Source organism: Manis pentadactyla, chromosome 4 (assembly GCF_030020395.1).
Source record: "Manis pentadactyla isolate mManPen7 chromosome 4, mManPen7.hap1, whole genome shotgun sequence".
NCBI lineage: Eukaryota > Metazoa > Chordata > Mammalia > Pholidota > Manidae > Manis > Manis pentadactyla.
This window is the reverse complement of record NC_080022.1, coordinates 144,796,975-144,821,016: the sequence shown is the minus strand read 5'-3', so window position 1 is coordinate 144,821,016 and position 24,042 is coordinate 144,796,975. Positions and strand designations below refer to the sequence as shown.

Sequence of the window (24,042 nt, the reverse complement as noted above, 5' to 3'; positions counted from 1 at the left end):
ACCTGCTTCTGGGTTTGTTTCGACATGCAAAGCCTCTAGGGAAAGACATTTTGTGGCCCCAGTTACAGGAGTTTTCTCAAAGGCACTGTTGTAGTCAGTGGCAAATAAACACTTCTCATTGAAGATAAGATGAAAATGTAATTAACACGTAAAGATAACACTAGTATCACATTCACAGTGGAACTAAAAAGGGGATTAATTTCCAGTTGGAGTGACAGGCTTGGAGGCCATGCACACTTTTTATCCTATGCCCCTCTCAGCACACAGTGCAGAATGCTTGGTGTTGTGTCTCCTTCTCTGGCTCCTTTTTCCTCAACTTCCCTTTAAATGTTGGTGTCCCTCTGAGTTCTATCCTCTGCCACCTTCTCTTTTCATATTATACACTACCTCTTGATGATTTTACTTATTCACATGGATTCAACTTTGATGTACACACCATTAACTGCCATATGAGCCTCTCCAGGTATGATCTCTCTCCTAAGCATCACACCCACATTCCCACCTACATTCTGGAATCTTAAGCACCTCAAACTCAACATGCCCCAAACCAAATGCCTAACTACTCAATGATGCTCACCCTCGTCCTTTGTGTCCTACCTCAGTAAATGGCACGATTCACATGGTCACCCTACAGCAGGCTGGTTTCGGTCATCCTGAATCCTTCCCTTCCTCCTTCAACCTGTACCCAGGCAACCACCAACAATCAACACTTAGTGATCAGCAGAATCAGTAATAATTCCACCTCTGAAAAATCTGTAAACCAGCTCTGCCTTACCTTCAACTGTCACTGCCTTCATCATTTCCTGTCTGGATCACTGCCACAACCTTCTCATCAGTCTCTTTTACTTCCAGTCTTACAACCTGTAATACAGACTCTAAACTGTAGGTACTGTCATTCTTTAAATGCAAATCTGATTCTGTAACTCTTTTGCCTCTATCCATCAATAGATCCCTGATATGCCATTCACTTCACTCTTGATGTTACGTCCATTCTTGGTCTGCTTGAACTTCTTTGAGCCTCTGTGGAACTCCTACAGAACGCTATCCTACATTCTTCCAGTCAGCATTAAGTGCTTCCCCTTCTATGCTCCCATGAGGTCTTAGAACTCCCTCTCCCACTGTTCTCTCTTTATTTAATGTACCTGACAAAGACCTATGTGTGGGAAGGAAGGTACACCTGAAGGGAGGAAAGTAGCAAGGCAAGATATGGGGCAGGCTTTAACCAAAACAATGGCTTAAGACAGGAAATAACTACTACAGTTTCAGGAGTATACACCGATCATACTTCTTAACCTTCTAAAAAGAACAATGGAGTTAAATTCTGTAAACCATGAACACTCTGAAAATTATTTGAACAGACTAAAAATGACCTTAAACTCACTGTGTTAGCAGTGAATGAGATACTATCATAAACCATCTAAGAAAAATCATTTACTCCTTGCTTTGTAAATGATTATAATTAACACTTTAATTGCACTTACCTTGGGATACCTCACTGTATATCTGTCATCTTAAACTGTCCCAAGATACAAACATCCTAAGTACCCCACAGATGACAGGAAGCCTGCCGGTGCTCTGAGAAACTGGCAAAGCATCAATCTGAATGCAACATATTTAATATGCTCCCTGGACTCCCACCTTCTTGGACTAAGTCCTCTGCTGTGTTAACTCCATGCTCTATGAGCTTCTGGCAGTCATCTAGTGGTTTAATGGTCTCCTGTTCAATGGTGTCCACCTCCTGCAAAAGGGTCACCAATCGCTCATCCAGGAGCTTCCCAAGGGTTCCCTTTAAATCATTAAAATGCTGTTTGAGGACATCTCTTGTCTGTGATGCACTCTCTTTAATCTGAAAAGAACACAAAGACTCAGAATTAGAATCTCCAGCAAAGGCTAATTCATGGGCAGCGCCCACGGTCTGGAGGCACTACAACCATCATCTTTCATTCTTTGATAAATCAAATGTGACTCTGCACAAACTTCCAGAATTGCATGGAACTGACCTTCAGGTGAGACACAATGGGCTCAAACCTAGTCCCATCACTCACAAACCATGTCAGTTTGGTCAGGTTAATTGTGTCTCAATTTCCTTATTTGTCCAATGAATATAATAATGCTTACCTCAAGGAGTTGCTGTGAGGATTAAATAAAAATAATCTATGTATTGCACTTGGTAAAATAACCAAGTTGTTCTCAATAAATAAATGTTAGAAAGTATTATTAGCTGTACAAAGTAGTTCTTGGTAACAGTACCTTTCAGAACAAAAAAAAATTTTTAGGAGAGGATTATAATTTGTTGTACTGAAAACAAGTAGAGAAATGATAGATTAGGAAGACATAATACAAAAATTTTAAGATTATCTTGTGGATAAAATGTCCTCATCATGCTTAAAGAAAACTGAATTTATTTAAAATGCAAAGGAGCTCAGAGGAGGCAGAAAGTGTTTATGAAAAATATACCCCTAGATCAATAACTTAGTCCTTTTTATGTCATGGTGCTGTTTGCCAATCTCAGTGAGAGGTTTATAGACCCACTTCTCCTCAAAATGAATAATCCATACCATAAATAAATTTATTCAATTTCAGAGGTTACAAATTCTCTCACATCCCAACTATGGCTTGCCTGGTGCAGTAATTCTGAAACTTGGTTTGTAGAAGAATCACATAGGCTGCCTGTTATTATTGAAACTGCACTGCTCCATCCCAGACTTACTGATCCAGAAGACTGGAGGAGAGGCTGAAGGAGAGGGTGGTTGGAGTTTCACTTTTCATGAACACACCCGTGATTCTTCAGCCCATACTTCGAGAAACATTGCCCTGAGTTCCAGAGAGTCCAGAAAAATAACTATTGTTTCAGGAGATATGACAGGAAAGTCTTTAAATCTCACACATATTTTAAAAACAATCAGTTGTCTATACAGACACCATATTTTTTTTTAAGAATACAGATAACACAAATTCACTTTCTCTCACTTAACAGGGAAATTCTAACTGTAAGCCAAATAGTCACTTGAATTAAAGCAAATACATACTTTACTTTACAAGTATTATATTAGTTTCATGTTTACTACTCTAACTCTTTCGCTAACTTTCTCTTAGCAAGCGTGTTTAAAGTTCAAGAAATATCCACCAAGAAAGAATATCTCAAAATAAGGAGAAGCACACTTCAACAGTTAACAGAAAAAATCAGAAACCTTTCTATTAGTCTCTAACAGTAAATTTAAAAAGCAAAATACAAAACTTTTCCAGAATGTTCACAACCATATAAAAATAAAAGATGCCCATGCCTAAGGACTACAAAGAAATAGAGAAAACAAGAGGAAGAGTTTGACTGGCTGGGGTGGGCATATTATGGAAACAATTTTCTTTTTACATTAATGTAAACTACAATAGTATGTACACAGTAAAAAAAAAACCTTAAATCATAAAGAAAAAGAGAAATCCTAATTTAAATCTAATTGTTAGCTAATCTTTGTAAAAGTTAGTAGAGAACTTCTATGAAATACAACCAAGTTAAAATTTTAAAAATAAATGAAAGGGCCACAGTCAAAATGTACTTGATTTGGTTCATCACTCAATTGTGGGATCCTTGAGAATCAGGCCCTAGCATACCTAGCACCTGGCAAATAAATGCTGTTGAATAAAAATGAAGTTAACCACGTGTTTTTAAGACATTTTTAAAAGGACCAGGGAGAGAATGCCTTGTGATTTTGGTACATCACCTGAAATATCGTTAGATATGCAGCATCTCAGGCCCCACCCAAAACTACTGAAACAGAACCTATGTTTTTAACAAGATCCGTGGGTAATTCATACAGACCTTACAAATACCAGAATAAATGAGACAACATGTCGAAGCACTGAAATACAGTTTGCACTCCTACTACCAAGAGGAAATTCTGCAGTTGAGCACTGTACCAACCAGGTCCTGTCTCACTCTTTAACGGATACGGCACACACAGGAAGTGCATTGGTTAGGCAAAGTCAATTTCCTCTTTAGAAAGAATTCAAAAACTCCTTCAGCTGTCGCAGGGCCCGACTACATTTTGTTTTTCTTTCAGAACCTCAGAAAAAAAAGGAAGTATGTGAACACAAAGAAGTGAGAGGGCTAGAATCCATTTCCAAATCCACTTCTGTACATTCATCGTAAATTTGGTCCCTTTGTTCATGGAATCCCAACCGTAGCTGTTTCAAACTTGATACTACCTCAGCACCATTTTCTTTCCTTGAAATAGTTCATCATTTAAAGCCTCAGTTACCTTTAATCCAATCGTGTAACTAATCAAGTTCATCTGCTTGGCTTTATGAAACCTTTAAAAATACAGACTTCACTGCTCAGTGCATTTCTTCATATCTGATGTGGTCCAATGGTCCAATACGTTCATTCTTAGCTCATTAAATCTTCACAACATCTCTGTACTGCCGACAGTTGAAAAAGTGAAGCTCGAAGAAGTCAGTTTCTCCAAGGCTTCACAGTGCCAGAACTGTCTGACTCCAAGGACCATGGTCTTTCCCGTGTACTGGGTTGTCTCATACTTGACCCATCCCATTTTAAAGAGTTCCCAGGTAAACCTGCAATTATGTACTGACTGAAGACATTTCCTGCTGTAACATGTCTTTCTTTCCCCTGCATGAAGAATCATGTGATAGACAAGGAACCAGCCCCAAATGCTACCTAGCTATTTTAGGGCAAAACAACTGTGGTGGTTTGTAACAACATAGATTTAAGAAGAAAATAAATGACACACAACTCAAGGCCCCTCAAAAAGAAAACTTTAATATGCTTTGTTTATGTTGATTAATAATATTCTGAACCAATTTTCCACTAAAACCTCTATCACAACAGACTATTAAAATGTATTTACAAAATTTCCACTGCACTTGGATCAAATCCCCAAGTAACTGTATTTTTAAAATTTTAACATGAGCATGAGTCACAAAATACTAAAAATCATCAAGTTGATACACCAATACTAAGCCATGTAAAAGCCTAGTAAATATATACTTCCTAGCCTTCCAAGACAGTACAGACAGACATACTTTCCTCCAGAGTTTAGCTACTAAAAAGTCTTAAAATCTATGTGGAATCTTATCTACAGACCAGAGATACAAAGGAAAGATACAGTCAACTGAAACTGAAGAAGTAAGGACACAGCCAACTGAAACTGAAGAAGCTAACCAAAATGTTTCTTCCCAGTTCATATGAAATGTATTGCATTAGCTATTTTTCTTTGCACTAACACCAATATTTTAGTCATTAAAAAATGATGATGGCAATAACAACACAGCAACAGCTATCATCTAGAAAACCTATAATGTGCCAGATACTTATTACACGGTATCATTTAAATTCTACCACAAACCCAGGAAAAAAGCATCTGTAAATGGTAATACAGATGAACATGTGACAGCATGAAGCTAGGATAGGGGCAGAGAATTTGAATTGTCTGATTCTTGTAAGGACTTTACATGTCCATCTTGTCTCTCTTACAGTTCAACATATTTTTAATGCTTATTTGAAAACTTTCAAAAGGAAAATCTTTATTATATGATTTGGTACTCTGTTACACAGTGGCCCCAGTGAACCATGAACTACCCCTGCTGGTAGTCTTATCATTATTTAGTCCTCCCTCCTAGGACGTAGGCGGGGCCTGTGACTAGCACTGCAGGAACATGCATAGCTATAGGGTGTAACTGATGCTGGGACAGTTCCAGGACGCAGCCTTAAGAAAACCTGGCAACTTCTGCTTTTGCACTTAAGGGGGGCCTGAGCCACCATGTGAATATGGTTATCTTTCTGGAGAGAACAAGGGGAAGGTGGAGAAGAGGAGGAGGTGCGAGAGGAAGAGAAATCGACATAAAGGCCCAGCCATGCCAGCATTCCAACTGAGACCTGGTATCACTCAAGGCTCCAAACTAGTAAGTGGATGCTCTGTCTTGAAAATCCCAGTCTCAGCTTCATCTGACTGCAATGACATGTGCACTGCCAGCAAAATCAAGAGAACTGTCCAACTGAGCCCTAGTCAATCTCCAGAATAGTAAACAAATAAAATGACTGCTTTTTAAGCCATTCCGCTTTGTCATAGTTTATTATGCAGCAACACATAACCAAACCATATAATAAAACAAATTGTTTAAGTCTTTGTTATTTGCATTAATGAGTAGGGTGCATATAATCAAGACCATAGGCAATCTAAAAAGAACGTCCACAAAATTACACCCACAACATTCATAAAGGCACTCATTCAGTATGTATTGAGGCCTAGAATGTTCTGACCTCAAAAAACTGTCACTCTGGTAAAGGAGACAGTTGCATGCAGACCTCCCTATAAAAAAATATATTAAGTTCTTATATAAGCGAGACAGACACAGACTGCCATAGGAGCTCAAAAGGGGTATTCTGCTGGGGAAGAGAGTAAGAGACATTTACAGAGTAAGTTCCAGTTGGAGAAGTAGGGGATGTTACCTTGAATAACAATAACATTTAGTGGTATTATTGTCATGACTTAAGTTTATTAAGCACTTCATATGCCCCAGGCATTGTACTAAGCATTTTAAATCCATTTCTCATTTTAATTCTCACATTGACTATGTAAAGTAGGTACTCTCCTTATCTCATTGTACAGATAGGAAAGTGAGGATCAGGAAAGTTAAGGTTCTCCGGGTCTCGTGGCAAATAGCGACAAATGCTAACAAAGTAAAATAACTGCAAATGTAAGTGATTCATTGATACTCCTCAATAATAAAGCCTGCCCCACATTTGTTTGGCTTTTTAGGTCACAAATTAGCCATACTAGTTACTAGGCTTATAGTAGTAAGAATAGTTCTTCTCTATCTGTAAAAAAGTTATTCTCTATAAATAAAATTTTACATGACAATTTACATTGAAAAAAATCCTACACAGAGAAAAACTGGTCACCTCTGTGACAGTCACACACTTTTTAATTAACATCACTGATGTTAATTAACATTATTCATTTAGAAGGCTTGTTTTAATTCTCACCTGTATCCTATATTTCATGTGAGTCTTGGACTCAACAAGCAGCTTTCAGTGTCATATTTAAAGACAATTTGTAAAAAGAGTTACTTGAGAAAAGGTGACTGAAAATCCCATGTAAATATGTGGTCCTTTGTCCACAAATATATGTGCAACTTTTTTTTTTCTTCATTGATCTGTTTTGCTTCTAGAGCTCAGCTTCCAGTATTTTGGCATACCTGAGTCATACACTTCAGCCTACCACCAACAAATGCTCCATAAGTACCTATGTAATAGACTCTATTCACGTATGCATTAAAAATTAGACTGCACATGGGAAAATTTCCATAGTAAATGTGTGATATACTGCTAACCAAAAGAAAAAAATAGATACAAAGTTGCATATACTGTACTGCAAAATAATATGTCTAGAAGGATACACCAAAATGTTAACTGGTATTCTGTAAGTAGTAGAATTATGAGTTATTTTTAAATTATTTCATCTGTTCTTAGCTTTTCTCAGCTCTAGATTTAACCTTTTCTTAGGACACTACAACAGGGACATTTTAAGTACTACTGCAGGAACAAATGATTTTCAAACAGATTTTTAAACTGTTTTGAAAATGGGTAACAGAAAGGGAAGTGGGAGATAAAAGAAGCAATAATAGCTTTCTTTTCTTTGCTGAGCTACTAAGACTTCCTGCCCCGGTTTTCTGAAATAACTTTTTTTTCCTGTTGAGTTCTATATCTGTCTCAGTCTTTAACTAGTATGCTATGTGTTTTCAAACTCTATTGAAAGAATGCTCTATAGAGAACCTGGTATTGTACATCAGCAATATCAAGATTACTAGTTAAATTTTTAAAAGATTATGTGAAATCCAAAACAAAATATAAAAGACAAATGGCCACATTACAGATGTTAAGATATGCTAGGATAAGCACTGGCTTTGTTAATTATTGACCTGTATATCGCTGTATAATTATCTAACAAATCTATGCTATTTCAAACAATGTTTTAATTTGAAGATAAGCCACTGCTATTTATGACAGCACACCTATGGTTGAGGTTAAACTATAGAAATCAGTAGAGAGATGATGAAGCAGTAAGGGTATATATACTCTAAGGCAGTATGCCTCAGCTTATTTATTTATTTACTTACTTATTTATTTATTTTGATATCATTAATGTACAATTACTTGAACATTATGGTCACTAGACTCCCCCCATTATCAAGTCCCCCCCACATACCTCATTATAGTCACTGTCCATCAGCATAGTGCCTCAGCTTTTAATGTGCATACGTATCACACCTGGAAGTCTTGTTAAACTACAGATTATGATTCAGTATGTCTGGGTGGGGTTCATTTCTGCATTCTTCACAAGGTCATGATGCCACCGCTGGGGTCATGGACCACACTTGCAGGAGCAGGGATCAAAGGGACATCACTGGTCAGAACTGGCAGGGTTTCTCACCAAATAATTTCTTAATTAGGTGCCAGGGTCTGGCCCTTTACTCTGAAAGAACAGACTTGCTTTTGTTAAAGCCCTGAGATACACGAACTAAAAGGCACATGAAGGCTAACACATTCATTTCAGAGTGAACTGCAACTATATATAGACAAGAATATCGGTATTTTTCACTGTAAACACCTCCAGTACCTCCAACTAATCACCTTTGCTAGTATACAGGGAGGACATTTTTGGACTTGCAAAGCTTAAGGACTAGGCCCCAGAGAGTGGCAGTGTTATCAAGGTAGTGTCACCCTGTGAGGCATATGTGACTGGTCACCTGACATCACTACATGATGCTACATGATAGATCAGCTATCTCTACTTATAACAAGCAGGAAAGCCCATCCTGTAGAAATAAACAAGTGATGAAAAACACAATGGAAGTGAAATCTAAAAATGAATATATAAGAATTTAGGTTTTTCCTATTTGTTTTGTTTTTGAAGGATCAGCCACAAAAGAAAGAGTAAATCCATGAGGGGAACAGTCTGTTTCCTTGACCAAAATATTCCTAGAACCTATAAGTATCTCTGACCCATAGTAAGCACCCAATATTTAATGAGTGAATGAACAAATGAGTATTTAAGGAGAGTGGGAGTTCATTTCTTTGGCATTTACATCTTAATACAAAGGATTTCAGGGAGCTATAGAGAACCATTCCTAATAATTTCAACATCAGTTAGGCCAGGCTGGCTATAAACATTATCTGATTTCCAGAAGATAGCAAACATCTCTCTAGCCTTTAATTTATTCAAACAGTAAGTGTTACAGACTACCCTTGCATTCCTTCACAGAACTTCCTTTTCTCTGAAGACAGAGGGTAGGGCCTAAACTTAACCACAAGAGGAGAAACTGCTACATGCTGGCAGTTGTTTTTGACGGAATAACTTAAAAGATTTTTACTCTTCCTCCTCCTAGATTTTCATAGACATGATTTCTTAGCATGAGACAAATTTCACGAGAGATTTGTAAAAGGTAAGAAACAAAGGCAAAGATAAAAAGTAAGCCAAGAGCTCTTGGAAAGGTTAAATAGTTACCTTATAGCCCAGCAATTCCTAGGTATATACTTAAAGAACTGAAAACATGACCACATAAGAACTTATATGTGAATGTTCATAGCAACATTATTCATAATAGCCTAAAAGTGAAAATAACCCAAATGTCTATCAACTGGATAAATAAAATACGGTAAATCCATACAACAAATATTATTCAGCCATAAAAAGGACTGAAGTACTGATACATGCCCCCATAAAGATGGACCTTAAAAACAATATGCTGATGGTGATGGGGGGAGTCTAGTAAACATAATGTTCCTAATGTAATTGTAGAGTAATGATACCAAAAAAAAAAAAAAATATGCTGAGTCAAAGAAACCAGTCACAGGCGGACACATATTGGGCAATTCCATTTATATGAAATATCCAGAATAGGCAAGTCCAAACAGAGATATAAAATAATTTAGTGGTTGCCAGGGGCCGGGGATGTGACAGCTAATAGGCATGGGATTTCTTTTTGGGGTTATAGAAATATTCTGAAATTAGATAATGGTGATGGTTACACAACTTTGTGAATATACTAAAAACCACTGAATTACACATTTTAAGGCAAGAATTTTATGGTATGTAAATTATATATCAATAAAACAATCATATGCCAAAAGGAAATAAAATCAGTGTGTAAAAAATATACACAAAGGGGAGCATCCCTTTCTCTCTGCTTTTCTCATCTTTCCTCCAAGCAAAATCTTAGACTAAAAAGCCACATATATTATGTAGTTATTCTGAAAATGACTGAAACCCTAAAAATATCCTAACCACCAAACTTATCAGCTGCTTATTTTGATAACATTTTTGTAACACGGGCCTTCCTTCAAATCCAAGTTGACTGAGGACTTATTCTACAAAGCCAAACGTGTACAATCCACTAGAATTACCCTTGAGGGGAGACGCGGCTGTAACTGGCACTGGCACAAAACACATTCCAATTCACAAAAGAGAACTACACTGTCATTCAGTCTAGTCAGAAGGCAGTGTCATCAGGAACCTAACTGTGATGGATGGATGTTCTCTTCATGTTTTCTGTCTCAAGCCCAAGACAATGGGCCTCAAAAACAAAGCAAAACAAAAACCCTTACTAAGCTACACTAAATTATAAGAAAGTATGTCCTGTATTTAAATTATTGCATTGAAAACGTAAAGGAATGTAAGTTTGGAAATTGAATACTAAACCATTCAGATAGGGATATTAAATTTTTTTAATGCATTCCATATTACACAAGAAATTAGTAAGTACTATTCCTGGGTGCTAACTCTATTCATTTTGTATCAACTCTACTGCTTTTTAATTGCTTGATGCAGTTAAACAATGGACATGCTCATATATAAGGTATCTTAACTGGCTGAAACATTAGTCATATAATAAGAAATACTTTAATCTCCTTTACAATGTCCTAGATTTAGAAACTATTTCAAAATAGCAGAAGTAGTCATGTAGATGAAATGGAAATCAAGATGAATGTTTTGGAAGAGACCTTAAAAAGCATTCGCCAAATCAGGACAACCACATCTAGATTTTGCTATTAAACTGTGAATGATGCTTGGTCTACACAAGCTCTACAAGGATTTAAAAATATATAACACGAGAAGCATGTTGAGCGCTCTTAATGATGAGAGCCAAAGGCACTAGCACCATGGCACTATTCTACTAGATGCACATTTTCAGATTCTCTGCACCCTGGGAGTTACCATGCTGATAATACAGATTAATATCAAGTGTGATGGAGAAATATCCCACCCGCCCAAGCGATTCCACTCAGATGGAATCCCACACATTCAAAGAGCATTTATTAAGCTACCCCTGTAAACAGTAGCTTGAGGATTATCTGTCCTATTACACGTTGAGAATGAGTTACATCTCTTTCTGTATACGTTCCAAGGGGTAGAGAAACCATGTGGCCTTCCTATGTCTTTGATAACCTTGTCCCCATGGAACAGATGACTGCTGTCACTTGAAAGTATATTTAGCTTCTCCTTTCAGCACTCCTCTCTTTAAACCTGTTTTTCCGTTTCCCTACACCGTTTATGCCATCCCTCGAGTACTTAATTTTCCTTCTTTTGCTCTTCCAACACAGCTTCACCTTAAATTCCAGACCATCTAGAATTTTTTTTAAGGCATTCAAGATCCTATGAGATAATGAAGTACTCCTTTCAGGCATTAATCCCATTCATTTACTGTTCACGCTACTGCTTCTCAGTCCCCTCCCTATCTCCCTCTCTCTTTAGCCCTCCCTTTCTATATTCATGTTGCCTCCACCTTCAGCTCTCTCCAAGTCACTGCCCCACATTTTCCTCAGGCTCTCTAATCAATCTCCATCCCCACGGCAGGTTTTTCCAAAGAATCTCCACCTCCCCCAACTCTCCTTCATCCCTACCCTCGGTGACGCCCTCTCATTTTGCGGCGGTCCCTCACTCTCCCCAACCTCGGATTCCACCCCTACCCCCATCACGGCCCTACACAGTTTAGGGAACGCAGCTCACACTCTCCCTCGATCCCCCAAACTTGTCTCTTCCCCTTAAGACAACCTCCAGTACCCACCTCCCCCATTCCCGGGCCCCGCTAGGTCTCCCTGCACCTTCAGAGACTCTTGCCTTCTCCCTTCAGAGTTTTGGACAGTCTCACCGCTCGGCGCGCTCCTTGCCCTCGTCCACCCGCTGGGCACCCCGTGCCCTCCCCGGGGCCCACAGCGCCCCTCCGAGAGCGGCCCTCCGACCTGCCTCCGCGCCTCCCGCAGCCCCTGCAGCCTCTGGCCCAGCTCCCGCCTGTAACTCTGCGCCGCCTCCACGTTCTCGCGAGCCTCCTGCAGCAACACCTCGGGCTCCAGCTCCATCGCCCTCTCCGGCCACTCGGCCGGCGGCTGCGGGCGCGGTTCCCGACTGTCCCGGGCGCCGCCGAGCGGCCACGCGCGGCCACGAGCAGGCGGAAGCGCCGCCCTGCCCCGCCCCTCTGCAGCCTTGATTGACAGTCGCGCGCCGGCGCCACGCGCAACCGTCGTCCGGGTCTCAGCGCCTCCCGCTTCACAGGCCCACCTGGCCTCCGCCGGGTTTCCACGTAGCCCCTGGGCCGCGATGCTCACTCAGGGAAGGATTAATAACTACACCTACATCTTATGTCATTCAATACCAGTCCTCCTTGGATCTCCATTTCACAGAGCAGGGAACGGAGGGACAGAGAGGGGAATCAACTCTCAAACAGTCGGCATTTGAACCCAGATGATTCTTAAACCGTCATTGTCCTACCTCCATAGCAAAGAAGCAACTGTTTTAGGAGGTTGTTGTGAAGAAGCACCAGCTCAGCAGGATCCCATAAGGGCCCCGTCTCCCAGAAGCTCCTAGTCTAATGAGGCAGTCAAGACAGGCCTAAGCAATGACCAGCTGTATGTACAGCAATCCTGGCAGAGACGAGTGTTAGCAAACTTTTTCTCTGAAGGTCAGGTAGTAAGAATTTGGAGCTTGGAGGGCCGTAAGGTTTCTGTTACACTATTGTAAGTAAATGGACGTGACCCTGTGCAAGTAATATTTTATGGCACAGATTTGAATTTCACATAATTTTCACATGTCACGAAATATTCTTTGTATCTTTTTTCAACTATCTGAAAAGGTAAAAGCCATTATTCATTCAGGGGCCATACAAAAATATGTAGTGGGTCATATTTGGCCCTGGGTCATTGTCAGCTGATCCCTGACCAAGGATATTCGAGGTGAAAGTTGCCTCAGGCAGGAAACAGAGACAAGGTCACACAGTCAATCTGTACTACAGGCTAGATCCCAGTTTTCCTGGGCCAAACTAAAGCTCTTTCTATCCAATTGTTTTGTGCTTAATAAGTGACACTTGGAACTACGGAACTTTTAAGAAGGGAGGCCATTCTGGAGAAAATAGGAAATTAGCTTTATCCTGAAAATAAGATAGCCGAGTACTTAGTAAATACTCAACAAGTATCTGTTGAATGAATCAAGGTATTATTAACTGACCAAAAAGAGTGAGGAAAGGCACCTCATCTAAGAAAAAATTAAGTGAGGAAAGGTATAAGGACTTGGAGGTAGAAATAAAAGCAGATTGTTTAAGAAAGAAGGAAGAGACTATTTTGACTGGACAAGTAGGACTGGCAGGTAGTGCTGAATAATATATTAGGAGAGGAAGTTGAGAGAAGAGTAAGAGCAGTAGAGTTCAGAATTAAGAAGCTTTGACTTTAATGAGTAGACATTAAAGGTTTTTGCCTGTGCAGTCACAATTACAAAGCAATGTTTCTAGTGAGGTGGGACCTGGGTCTGTCTTAAGGTAAGGGTTGACATATAGTATATTCTCAATAAATATTTGTTCAGTGAAATGAATATATAGAGAATCGATGGAGGAAATAACATATGGTATTAGTCCAGGTATGATATGATTAAGGCTTGAATTAGGATGTTGGCCTTTACAGAGGTTTGACAGTAAAAGCAGGGAAAAAGATAGTCAAATGGTTCAAGGCAATAGGAGGATTCAGGGACAGCCTAAGTAAAAAACAGGATTTATTAAATGTTCTTGAATATAGTATGTTCTGATAGTTCTCTAAAGCTAATTGACTACAACTAGATTCCACCCAAGAGCTTTCCTATGTGAATTATTTTTTTTGATTAAAAGAAAAATGTCCATAAGTCCAAGACATTAATCTGAGTCTTATTCAACTTTATTTCCTTGATGTACTACTGATGGAAGGCAGAAAATATGTACCTAATATATCCACACTATATGAAAAAAATACTAAGAAAATCTTGCACACCACTCCCCCAAGACTTGACATTTTTGGATACATTATTTCACTTTAGAGCACAAGTTCCCAAAGGGTAAATACTCTGGTTGATAACAGAGAGGAAGACTGATTTAGACGTGGCAGTGATAGAAGCCAGTGAACCATCAGACAGGGTTTTACAAAATTTTTATCTCCATGCCATCACATTGGCCTAGAATTGACTTCAAGTTTACTTAGAGCAGATTCAAATGCCTAGACTCATCATGCTAATAAGACTTATAAGAAACAAAGTAACTTGCTAATTTATTTATTTAGGATAAGAATATAATTGCTGAGAAAATTGCAACAGCTGGATAATCAAGTTGTAACCACAGAGTTGTTTGGTAAACATGGATTCACTCCAAAATACTTTTATCATCTGGTCAGCAAAGCATCTCTCACCCCTCTCCAACCTTTTCTCAAAAAAAGAAAAAAGGCTTTTAACTGGACCGGGCACATACAATTATTTTTACTCTCTGACTCCCTTTTTGCATATTTAATTCTTCAGAATCAACTAGCTACAGCTAAATGAGTCTTAGTTTTTGAACAAAGCAATACTCTCCCGCAATCCAAAACAATTAAGAGATAGTTCTAGTATTGACTTGTGTCTCTTAAAGAAAGTTTTTTTATTAAGGCTATTTTTTTTTAAATTTTGACAACTCAGATTTACAGAAATCTCAGAAACCAACAGAAAAGTTGCAAAAGCAGTGCAAAATTTTTTTCCTGAATAAACCACTTGAGAATAAGTTGCCAACATCCTGTAAGTACATTCTTCTATGCGCCCACAATGCAACCATCAAAATCAGAAACTGAACACTGATACTCTATTACATTTAAACCTACATCCCCCATTCAAGTTTAAATCAATTGTCACAATGATGCCCTTTACAGCAAATGGATCCAGTCCAGAATCACTTGTTGCATTGGATAATCTTATCTCCTGGCAGGCGCCATAAATCACAAAAACTCTTGTTAATATCCTCTTTTCCACTCCCATTCTCTTATTCCCCATTAGTGCCCTGGAATTTCTCCCTCCGTCTTTTACTACCTAATCAGTGCAAACCCTCTGATATCCAGCTTTCTTCTTCCCACCAGCCTCCTCAATCATTTCTCTCAATTTTGTACCAAAGAAACTAGGGAGCCAGGTAGAAGACAACCTGTAAGTGACAAGGTGAAGGCAAAATTTCCTTTTGTTGGTAGGTTGAGGTATAAGGGCCAAGGCTGAGAATGTATACATATTAATTTGTTTTGTTTCTGTCAGTCTTTTCTGAGTTTGCCTCAATGGCCTCTTGATTTATTCAGAATGTTCCTTAATAGCTTTAGTATACATTTACATCTTTTACATAGGTCAGTTGCACCTAGAATCTCCTTTTTCCTGTCTGGGCCTTTTTTCATCTTACGTTCTTTATGATACCTTCAGCTGCAAGTTACAAAATACTCTAACTTTAACAATAAAGGAGATTCATTGCCTAATACAAAATACTTGAAAAGGCTTTAAGGCTAGTTTCATTAAAAGGTCAGACTTCCTAACTCTTTTCTCTGCCATTTTTATCATTATCTTATTTTAAGCCTGCTTAATCTTACACTCCTTAGTAATCGATTGTACTACTTTCTTTCCTGTTGTTTTATTACCTAAATATTCAGCCTTAGGAAGACATCCGTCTAAAGCAGTCCCTCCAAAATACACTGTAGAGATGGTTTGTGGGAGCTAAATTTTCTCAGCTTTTGCTTTTCTGGAAACTGTTTGAGCCCTCCTTCATATTTAAATTATAACCTTGCCAGGTAGAGTATTCTTGGGTCAAGGCCCTTCTGCTTCATTGCATTAAATGTATCCTGCCACTCCCTTCTGGCCTGTAAGATTTCTGCTGAGAAGTTCTGATGATAGCCTGATGGGTTTTCCTTTGCATGTGACCTTTTTACTCTCTATGGCTGCTTTTCACTTGTCAAGATTAGTTTTATGGCCCAAAATATGATGTCACAGTGAATGTCATAATACACACTTGAAAAGAATGTCCACTGTGTTGTGGCCAGGTTACATACCTGAATGTCATCAGGTCCTGTTGGTTGGTGGTGTTAGAGTTACAGACTTTTCTCTTTTCAGTTGTATCAAATTCTCCTTCATGTAATTTGAAGCTCTTTTGTCAGGTGAGTGTACATTTGGAATTTGATGAGTGGAATCATAACATTATGTAATGTCCCTCTTTACTCCTTGTAATTTTCATAGCTCTGCAGCTCTGAATATTTTGTCTGGTATTAATATAGCCTTTAGCTTTCTTTTGTTTAATATTTCACATTTCCCTTAATGGAGGTCAGATTCTCTTAGCTTTCCATCATCTGTGTCTTTCTCTCTTTCTATTTTTTCTTACATTCATTCCACAAGACTTTTGCTTAGATGAAAGATTCTCTTCTGGGTTGGCAGTTCTTTTCTTTCATCACTTTAAAGATATTATTTCACATTCTGTGGCCTCCATTGTATTTCATGAGAAATCTGTAATCATTCAAATTTTAGTTTATCTTTGGTTTTCAGCATTATGACATGTTCAGGCCCTATCAGGATCAGGCCTAACTGTTTGTTACTGATTTTGAGTTTAGGCCTTCTCAGACCTAAACTCTTTGGATTTGCTCTGTTTGGGGCTTGCTGAGCATCTTGAATCTCTAAATTTATGTTTTTGTCGAATCTGTGATCTTTTCAGCTTTTAGTAAGAATTGTTTTCTCTAAAATAATTAAAATTTATTTTCCTTTATATAACACCTATAATGTGAAATTTAGACAAATTGATACTGTCCCACAAGTTTCTAAGGATGTATTCATTTTTTCCAATGTTTTTTCCTCTCTTTTCTTCAGTGTAGATAATTTCTATTGCTTTGTTATCTTCAAGTTTACAGACTCTTCTATCATCTCTGTTCAGTGGTTGAGCCCATGCAATTTCTTTTAATTATATTTTTCAGTTCTAAATTTTCCATGTGGATATTTTTTTATGGTTTGTATTTTTCTGCTAAGAACTTGTCTTTCCAGTTTTTTCAAGAGTGTTAACCATTAGTGCATTTACTATGCTTATAACAGCTGCTTTAAAGTCTTGATATGATAATTCCAGCATGAGGCATCTCAAAATAGGCATCTGTCCTTTCTTTCCCTTGATAATTTGTCACATTTTCCAGTTGTGTGTATGTGTTGTTTGTTTCAGCATGTGGAGTAAAGTTTGAATTTTATTCTGGCCATTTTGAATATGATACTGTGATTTCTGAGTCATGTTTTCATCTTCTCAAGAAGGTTGATTTGTTTTATTTATTTACTTACTTTTAATTTTCAGTAAGGTATGATTGATATACACTCTTATGAAGGTTTCACATGAAAAACCAATGTGGATACTACATTTACCCATATTATCAAGTCCTCACCCATACCCCAATGCAGTCGCTGTCCATCAGGGCAGCAAGATGCCACAGATCCACTATGTGCCTTCTCTGTGGTACACTGTTCTCCCTGTGATCCCCCACGCCATGTGTACTAAACCTAATACCCCTCAATCCCCTTCTCCCTCTCTCCCCACCCGCCCTCCCCTTTGGTAACCATTAGTTCCTTCTTGGAGTCTCTGAGTCTGCTGCTATTTTGTTCCTTCAGTTTTGCTTCATTGTTATCCTCCACAAATGAGGGAAATCCTTTGGCATTTGTCTTTCTCCGCGTGGCTTATTTCACTGAGCATAATGTCCTCCAGCTCCATCCATGTTGTTGTAAATGGTACAACTTGTTTCTTATGGCCAAATAGTATTCCATTGTGTATATGTACCACATCTTCTTTATCCATTCATCTACTGATGGACACTTAGGTTCTTCAATATCCTCGGTATTGTAAAAAAGTGCTGCGATAAACATAGGGGTGCATATGTCTTTTTGAATCTGAGAACTTTTATTCTTTGGGTAAATTCCTAGGAGTGGGGTTCCTGGGTCAAATGGTATTTCTATTTTTAGTTTTTTGAGGAACCTCCATATTGCTTTCCATAATGGTTGAACTAGCTTACATTCCAACAGCAGTGTAGGAGGGCGCCCGTTTCTCCACATCCTCACCAGCATTTGTTGTTCTTAGTCTTTTCGATGCTGGCCATCCTCACTGATGTGAGGTCATGATTTGTTTGTTTTAGATGACACGTTCTGTCTCACTTTCTGTATGTGGTGCTTCTAATACTAGTTGTATTTTCAAAACTTTCCCTGAGCTCTTTGCATTTGCCCTGTGCTATGTCTCTCAGTGATAGCCTAGGACTTAGGCAGTAGTATATGTCATCCATTATTAGTTCTCTTTCTCATAGTCTTTGCTATACTTTCTGAGTCTATTTTCAACAAACACAAGTTGTTATTTGTATTACTTCATACCCAGAATGGGGTTGTCTTTTCCACTTGTTTTCTTCTCCATGTTTTCCTCCATACTCTTCCGTTTCCAGTGGCCTTTTCCCAGTTACTTTGATCAGAAAGACACAGATGCATTTAGGCTTCTGCATTGTAGAGTTCCCCCATAACTGGGGCTGTCTTTGCTTAAAGTGCAGGAAGAAGAGAGAAAATGAGAAAAAACATAATGACAGTTCCCCTCATCCTTTGTGAATGACAGAGACCCTGTTTCCTAGCTTTCCTGGCCTGAGAGTGAGGTTTTTCTCACAGGGCTGTTCTGTTCCTTTGGCACTGCATGTCTGTGGCTCAGAGAAAAAAGAAAAGGGGAAAAACGACATATTTCCTCACAATCTGAACATCACAGGGTCCCGTTTGGGACAGAAGAGCAGGATTCCTTTTAAGGGTTTTCTTGTCATCAGCACTATCAAAATAGTTACTCAGGCAACTCTTTGGTCAAAGCCGGGAGATAGAGGAAAGCAGAATCAGAAAACTCATGACTACACCCATTATATTTCAGGTTTTGACTTCTCTGTCCAATTGTTTATATTACCTGCTTATGGAATATTGATATCCTTTGGGCATTTATATATTGTTGGATTAGGTACTTTGTGAATGATTTGAATGATGTGTATATATTTAAGGAATATTAACCCTTAATGTGGATGTTTCTGTTCCTGTGTTTGACTCAAATTTTTTGACATAGAAATTTTTTTAATGAGTTAGTCTTTTGTGGATTAAAAAATTTGCTAAAAGCTGTTTGGATAGTCTCCCTAATCAGACTTTGTGTTGTAGTTTTAAAAATATTCTATTTTATTTTTCTCAAATTTGAGCAAAATTTCTTAAATTTTTTAAAGGGGCTTTAGGGAGAAGAATTAAGTAATCATTTAGTCCAACAAATATCTGTATATTAACTGTAAGAGGTAGTGTGTAGGATGTACAGAGGTAATGTAAAGATGAATGAGTCACATTGTGCCCACTTGTCTAGAGCAGAGGGATACTTGTGGTGTAGTAAATGCTGAAGGATGTTTTGGGGCATGAAGGGACAGTGACCAGCTCGTCCTACTGGAGTTAAAACTTCACAAACATTACCTTAATCTAAATTTTGAAAGATTTTGAGTGGGAATTTGTTAGGCAGATAGAAAAGAAGATGCAAATCATGCAGGTACTTACAAATTTTTATGTAAAATAATGCTGGTAATAAAGATAGTATAATTTGATAATTCAAAGTTCTTAAATAAGGTCTTAAGTAACATAGAAGGCTTTTTGTTTTTCACAGGTATATTAATTGAATAGTAAGAGTTTATATAGAATTTATTTCAGTCTCCTCATTTTAGAAGTGATAAGTTAAGTGACTTCCCTGTGGTCACATATTCTTGGAAGAATTGTAATTGAAGCTCTGTTCCAGGGAACTAACTTCCAGAGCAGAGAGATTGGTAAAAGTGTAGAATATGGGGCAGCTTTGAAAATATGTTAGAAAAGGAATACAAACTAATGATTTGAGTTTTTACTGCAATGTAGTATTAATTTAGGGAGGAGCAAAAGATATGTGTGTCTTATGTAGTTGGAAGTTTAATAACAAGCATTATAATTGGTTCAGTTGACTTCACTAAAAATGAGACAGGCTTAAAAATTTTTCTTTAGTTTAAAAAATTTTTGAAATTAAAAAAATTTTTAACATTTAAATATTAAAAAAATATGCTTTGGGCATGGAAAGAACTGGCTAGAGCTTTATTTTCCCTTATGACTTTAATGAAATCAATTTTGGAGTTTTTAATTTTAATTGGTAAATTTAAGGAGGTCATGATAACTAACATTTAATGTACTGCTCGTTGTTCCTGAGTACTAGTCTGTACTTAACATTTATCAACTCATTTAACCCTCACGGCTACTCTAGGAGGAAGGTTATTTCTTTCATTTTATAGATTTGGAAAATGAGGCTACCCAAATTCATAGTTGGTAAATAATTGTTGCCAGGATTCCTATCTAAGCAGTGTCATTCTACAACCAGGTTCTGAAGCTTCTCATTTATGGCAGTCATTTTTAAAATTTGGTAATCTGATATAAAAGAACTGCTATCAGAACCACCAGGAATTCTGTAGTGTATCTACTTATGTAAGGAAGCAGATTTGATAAGGCCATATTTTAATGTGAATCAGGTTATGAAGGAAACACTTATCTATGTTAAATTCATTATTTTCTTGCATTTCATTTTTCTTAGGAATGTCTGTGTTAAAGTTGATTAAACACTGCCATGTGGTATCTGAAAGGAAAAGAAATCTTACTGATTTAATTTAAGAAATTAAATCTATTGCCTTATTTTCTTGCATTTGAAGGTCATTAATAGATGGGAATCTTCCTGTTGTTAGAAACATATTATGGGTACATTTTGAGTTGTTGGGCATGTTTTTAATGGTCTTCCTACTATATTTACCTCTTTTACTGATGAGCTTATTGTATCAGTTGGATAAATCTTTAAGTACTGATACAGAAAGCCTTCCAGGATGTAAAGATTTATCTAAGTTTTAGAAGTGTATGTATAGTATGTACTTACATACTATGTATAGTGGGAATCTTTTTTTTTAAAGCAGCGTAGGTGATTGTGATGATGAGCCGGGTTTAAGACTCCTGCACTAGTAGGCAACACTTCTTTTCAGTGAAATTCCAGGTCTAAGATAATTTTATATATGTAGTCAGAAAATGATGTTATACTAATTATTCTGAGCAACTTTGCTTTTCCTTTTTTCTTTTCTTATTTCTCTACAATAGTTTATGCCAAAGTGGCTTCATTCATACGGATGAACCAAGGATTGGGATAGCGCTATACCATTAGAATCAGACAGCTGATTGCCCAGCAGGATGCCGTCGACTATCCCAACAGAGGGCCTGAAGGACCCTGAAACTGCAGAGCTCTTCTTCAAAGAAGATCCAGAGAAGCTCTTCACAGATCTCAGAGAAGTTGGCCATGGGAGCTTTGGAGCAGTGTACTCTGTAAGTGTTAAAGGCTTAATGTCAGTGACCAGCGTTTATTTAATATCCAGTCCTGGAAGAGTAAAAATCTGTAATACAAAGAGATATAGGCAATAGTCTATTTTACAGTCACTTGCATTAGGTGTATATGAAAAGATCATTTTATTTATTGAGCTTCTTAGATTATTGAAAAAATGGAAAAGATATTGTGCTTTAATTTCCATGTTGTTTACTCTACTTTAGCAGTTTTATGACTTACATTGCTATTGATTCAAATACTGCAAAACACTGACTTACGTAAAGTCCCGTACACACATTTCATTATTATTATTCATTCATTATTTCTTCCTATTAAGATTGCTTTTTTTTTAACTTAGCAACAAGTTTTGTATAGATGTTTAATATTTTGGTAGTATTAGAGATTTCGTTTTTTAGTTTTAATGGGTATCTTAAGAATAAAACACCAATTTGAAATATTATTTCCTCAGAGAAAAAGTGTTCCAAATTTGTAACAATTTGAACTTTTTATTTATTTCCCATTTGTAAATTAGAGGTAAAAATAAGGTACTAGAAATTCCCTCTGTAATTTTCCTACCCAAGGACAGCTGCTGTTAAAATTTAGATAAACATCCTTCAGAATATTTTTGTGTACACATGCTTTATGTGTGTGTGTGATGTAGGTTATGTTTGTTTGATTTCTGAGTTGGACACAGAATAAGGGAAGAGGCACTCAGAAACAGGTATTTCATTAACAACCTTTTTTCTGTGTTACAGTTTTGTCTGAATGTACACTTCTCCTGTTGTTCTCCTTAATACTAATGTGGAGAAATATAGAATAATAAAGGAAAAAAATATACAGACTCTTAGAAATGGACCCAATAAGAGAACCCTGTTGAAAAGATCCCTGTCATGTAGCCCTTCAATGAGTAGTATTTTTTAATTGACTTACTTTATTAAGTATAATTTATATACAGTAAATACAGATATATTAAATGTATAGTTTGAAGAAATTAAACAAGTTATATGCCATACAACAACTATTCAAGATACAGAATGGTGATAGTGTGGGGACTAGAAAGAAGTACATAGAGGACAGAATGATAACTTGTTTTACCTCTTTTGATAATAAATATTCTGTATAGTTAAAAGTTTAAATTAAGTCATTATGTATGGGGGGAGTCATGAAAAGGCAAGCAGGAACAATGAATCCAACTGTATTTGGGCTATAACCACATTGGAGTAAAAACCAAAACTAATACGAGTAACTGTCATACACAGTATTTTAACTTTATACCCTCTGTCTCCTTGGGAAGAGGAAACTGCAAACAAATCTTGAACTCTACTCAGTAAATTTGTTTCATATTGGAATGGGAGTGACAGTTCGGAAACTGTGTGTTTCAAGATTGAGCAATGAGTAATTTTGATGCAATTTTGAGTCAGATCCTAACTGAAAGAATGATAGAAATAGGAAATTGGCAAAAGTAAGGAAGAACCATGTGGGACTAGATAGGTATTGGATAGGAATTTGTGGCATTAATATGAACTAATTATATGACATATATATTTCCTAGCTCTCTCTTCTGTAAGATTCTAGTTCAATTGATATCCCAGTAGCAACAAGCACACTTAGCACTCAGATCTTGAATTCCTCACTACATGGATCAAGAGCTCTTGGAGTAATGGTTCATTCTATTGCGGGGACAGGGATCATTAAAGATAAGCTCTAGAATATCTTGTACCAGAAGGTTATAAAGTGCTTTAAAAAAAAAGGGCCCTTTCAAGAGGATGCTAGAACCAGCTTGAAGGTGCTCCCACTGGCCAGATCCGGAACAATTTGAGCATCAACATAAACATCTATTGATAATAACCCATTGAATAAAATAGGAATTTCTTATTTCCATGATAGATGAAGGATAGATAGATAGTTGGAAAGGGAGGGATTTTCTTTATAATAGAATGCTGACTGATACATGTGAAGGGAATGATAGAGTTGGGAAAAACCAGCATTTTGAAGATTGCAGCAATCATTGCAAAGATTGTTTTGGGTAGAATCTTCAGTGGTTGCTAAATCTAGGGGGAAAGTTTGATGAGCAGGATATTTATATAGTTTAAAAGTATCTCTGCACAGATTGCTTGTTAGATACAAAGTAGGAAACAGGGGTTATAACTATATACACTGGAAAGAAACAGTCAAATAGCTTGAGTGGGTGATGAAAATTAGTAACCAGTGATGAACAGACATTGTATGTGTCTAGATATGATACCCTGAAAAGGACACAATATAACTCATGTACTATTTCAGCCAGAGATGTGAAACCAGAATCTAATCTTGAAGAAGCTTCAGACAAACACATATTTAGTAAGGTAAGTACTGCTATGTAGT

The 24,042-nt window shown here is 37.4% G+C and overlaps 1 protein-coding gene across 1 annotated transcript in view; it reads right to left on the bottom strand.

Moving 5' to 3' along the window:
- The window catches only part of CRLF3 (cytokine receptor like factor 3), a 35,057-nt gene extending 22,590 nt beyond the window's left edge, over window positions 1-12,467 (bottom strand). The window contains exons 1-2 of the mRNA XM_036906295.2: window positions 12,257-12,467; window positions 1,639-1,846 (exon numbers count right to left, since the gene is read on the bottom strand). Coding sequence (XP_036762190.2) covers window positions 1,639-1,846; window positions 12,257-12,373 — 325 coding nt within the window. The 5' untranslated portion in view covers window positions 12,374-12,467. The remainder of the gene's footprint in view (window positions 1-1,638; window positions 1,847-12,256) is intronic.
- Between the last annotated feature and the right edge of the window lie 11,575 nt (window positions 12,468-24,042).